The sequence below is a fragment of the Triticum dicoccoides genome, chromosome 5B (assembly GCF_002162155.2).
Source record: "Triticum dicoccoides isolate Atlit2015 ecotype Zavitan chromosome 5B, WEW_v2.0, whole genome shotgun sequence".
In the NCBI taxonomy this organism is placed as follows: Eukaryota; Viridiplantae; Streptophyta; class Magnoliopsida; order Poales; family Poaceae; genus Triticum; species Triticum dicoccoides.
The window spans coordinates 672,852,922-672,856,518 of record NC_041389.1 but is presented as its reverse complement, the minus strand read 5'-3'; the positions used below and the strand labels follow the sequence as shown (position 1 = coordinate 672,856,518).

General features: G+C 57.7%; 1 protein-coding gene across 1 annotated transcript; it reads left to right on the top strand.

Annotated features, from left to right (window-relative positions):
- Positions 1–2: 2 nt before the first annotated feature.
- On the top strand, positions 3–3,586 carry LOC119310460 (protein phosphatase 2C 35-like; the record flags this gene model as incomplete). Its single annotated transcript, XM_037586206.1, has 4 exons — positions 3–1,337; positions 1,424–1,537; positions 2,509–2,773; positions 2,919–3,586. Coding segments are annotated over 4 exons (1,830 nt in total), but the record flags the coding sequence as incomplete, so codon positions are not given.
- Between the last annotated feature and the right edge of the window lie 11 nt (positions 3,587–3,597).

Genomic DNA, 3,597 nt, shown 5'->3' with positions numbered 1-3,597 from the left:
GCCGCCGCCACGTCGCGCCGGCCGCGCTGCCCTCCGACCCGGCCTACGACGAGGGGCTCGGCCACTCCTTCTGCTACGTGCGCCCCGACAAGCTGCCCCCGGCCCACTGCTACTACCCCGCCGCGGCGGACGACGACCTGCTCGTGCCCGACGCCAAGGCGGCCGCCGAGGAGGCCACCACGTTCCGCGCCATCTCGGGGGCCGCCCTCTCCGCCAACGTCTCCACGCCGCTCTCCACCTCCGCGCTCCTCCTGCTGCCCGCCGACGACTCCACCGCCTCCTCCGGCTTCGAGAGCTCCGACTCCTTCGCCGCCGTCCCGCTGCAGCCGGTGCCCCGCTTCCCCTCCGGCCCCATCTCCTCCGCGCCCTTCTCCGGCGGCTTCCTCTCCGGGCCCATCGAGCGCGGCTTCCTCTCCGGCCCCCTCGACGCCGCGCTCCTCTCCGGCCCGCTCCCCGGCGCCGTCGCCTCCGGGCGGATGGGTGTCCCCGCGCTGCGGCGGAGCCTCTCCCACGGCGGCCGCCGCATCCGCGACTTCACGCGCGCGCTGCTCGCCCGCACCGACCGCTTCCAGGGCCACCCGGATCTCGGCTCGCCCGACGCCGCGGCGGCCGTCGCGGCGTGTGGCGGGGACTCCAATGGTCTGCAGTGGGCGCAGGGGAAGGCCGGCGAGGACCGCGTCCACGTCGTCGTGTCGGAGGAGCGCGGCTGGGTGTTCGTCGGCATCTACGACGGCTTCAACGGCCCGGACGCCACCGACTTCCTCGTCTCCAACCTCTACGCCGCCGTGCACCGCGAGCTCCGCGGCCTGCTCTGGGAGCAGTCCCAAGAGGACCAGCCAGGCTCAGCGCCCAGCACCATGGCCCCGGACCACCAGGACCAGTGCACCCGCCGGCGCCGCGCCCGCCGCTCCAGACCCCCGCGCAGCGGCAGCGTCGACGACAACGACCAACGGCAGTGGAGGTGCGAGTGGGAGCGCGACTGCTCCAGCCTGAAGCCACCAACGCAGCCTCCTCCCCGGAGCAACGGCGAGAACGACCACATCGCCGTGCTCAAGGCGCTGGCGCGCGCGCTCCGCAAGACCGAGGACGCGTACCTGGGCATCGCCGACAAGATGGTCGGCGAGTTCCCCGAGCTGGCGCTCATGGGCTCGTGCGTCCTCTCCATGCTCATGAAAGGGGAGGACATGTACGTCATGGGCGTGGGCGACAGCCGGGCTGTCTTGGCGACAATGGACTGCGTCGATCTCGAGCACATCAGCGAGGGCTCCTTGGACGGCTTGACGCCGTGCCTGTCCGCCGTGCAGCTCACCTCGGATCATAGCACCTCCATGCCGGAGGTGATTTAACTGGCTCACAGCTTAGAAATTGAGTGTCTGTTCTTTGTCTGAATCTGATGATGGTTTATCTGTGCCGATCAATGCAGGAGGTTCGCAGAATACGAAATGAGCACCCCGATGATCCGTCGGCGATCTCCAAGGACCGCGTGAAGGGCTCGCTCAAGGTGACCAGAGCATTCGGCGCCGGTTTCTTGAAACAGGTAAGCTCATGCTCGATCATGTCAGTTTTTGGCATAAAAAGTTTGCATATTGTTCCTTAAGTGATTATGAAGTCTGCAATTGGTTAGATGAACTAGTGTTGCGCGACGGTGATTTTTTCTGGAAGTACCGTGTGATTGCTGGATGACATAGCTAGTCATGTGTCCCAACTAATTCAATGAAATGTCTTACTTGAAACGGACATGTCAAATGTTGAGAAATCACAAAGATTGATGAGCAAAATATTTTGCCAGACACTTTTGGTCAACACATAACTTAAAAGTCATGCTTAAGCAAAGGTCACAAAAAAAGAGCAGGCGTTCCAAAGTTTGAAAAAATAAAATGAATCCCCTGTCAATTCAAACAAACTCCTTTTGGACGGGAAATACGACCATCCAAGTTGAACGGACCTTGTTGACATGGACACCATAGACTAACTTTGGACGGCGGAATTTTTCAAAGCATGACTATTGATAAGTTAGCTCAGTTCCCTGGTCACCGCGTGTACAGCCAGGTCGAAGGATTGTAGGAGAAGCCGCTGCTCTCCCAGAGAAGAGAAAACGAGGGTTCCTTTCACTTGTGTCCAAGTGCAAGGAACGGTGAACTTGTGTGTGCAGTGCTGAAATGTGGCCGGAAAGCCAGCGGCGACTTGAGTGGCTTCCAAGGAAGGCACGTTGTTGTTTTTCCTTGTCTTTGGAAGAAGAAATCGCCTCCTGCCATGTGAAAGTGTTGTCGGATTCTGTAGTAGAAATTATTCTCTATTGTCAGCTCGATCACTCCATCTTGCTGGTGGACAGGCCGAGAGGGGAGGGGGGGTCCCTTTCTTTGACCTGAAGTGAACAATCTGACGATATTCTTTCTTTCAGCAAGAGAACAATTGTGAGAGTTAGGCAGACATGAATCCTGTTTTGTTTTGATGCGCGCTCGCATGGGAGCTGAACATGCATTTCTCATCCAACTGCTTTTTTGACAGCCGAAATGGAATGACGCGCTGCTGGAGATGTTCCGGATCGACTACGTCGGGTCGTCGCCCTACATCACGTGCAACCCTTCCCTCTTCCACCACAAGCTGAGCACGAGGGACAGGTTCCTCATCCTCTCCTCGGACGGGCTCTACCAGTACTTGACCAACGAGGAGGCGGTGGCGGAGGTGGAGGTGTTCATCGCGACGACGCCCGAGGGCGACCCCGCCCAGCACCTCGTCGAGGAGGTCCTCTTCCGGGCGGCCAACAAAGCAGGTACGGCAAACAAGTCATCGTCTTCTTGCAGTAGACGGCTAGCTTTTGAATGAACTTGTAGATAGATAGATAAGATGGTCGAGCAGTCGATGGACACACCTTTCTCACATTGCTTGCTTGGTGGTACGTGTTGCTGCTGCTGCAGGGATGGACTTTCACGAGCTGATCGAGATCCCGCAGGGCGACCGCCGGCGGTACCACGACGACGTGTCCGTCATCGTCATCTCGCTGGAGGGCAGGATCTGGAGATCCTGCGTGTAAATATACATACAATAATAAACATACTAGTAGTAGTAGTAGGCTAGAGAGAGGAAACGTATATATATATATATAGAGAGAGAGAGAGAGAGAGTGAGAGGTGTTCTTGCATTGCATTGGAGGCCATGAGCAGTTGGTTCGTGTCGTGCGCGCGGCTACTCCGTCCCAAGTCGAGAATTCACCCTTCTTCTTCCCCCCAGCTGCCGCTGTACAATATCAACAAAGTGCTGGGTCGGATCCGGTCATCTGGTGGGTGCTTGGCACGTTAGCTGAGTCACGGATGATGAGCCGGCCATGTGTCATTTGAGGCGTCCGTTTATTTGGTCAGAGTAATCAATCGATTGCTGTCTTGTGTTGACCTCTCAACTGATGGATAGATAGTCCTAGTACTACTATCTTTAGAGCCCAGCTACCTCCCTGCTGAACAATTGATTTCATCAGCAGAGACTGCCACTTGCCATCCTTATCTGCTCTAGTAGTACACGACACTGTAGGAGCAGTACCGCCCTTCTTTGAATGCTTGGGCTGACATTGTGATCGGTGCATGTGCATGGACTTAACTCTTG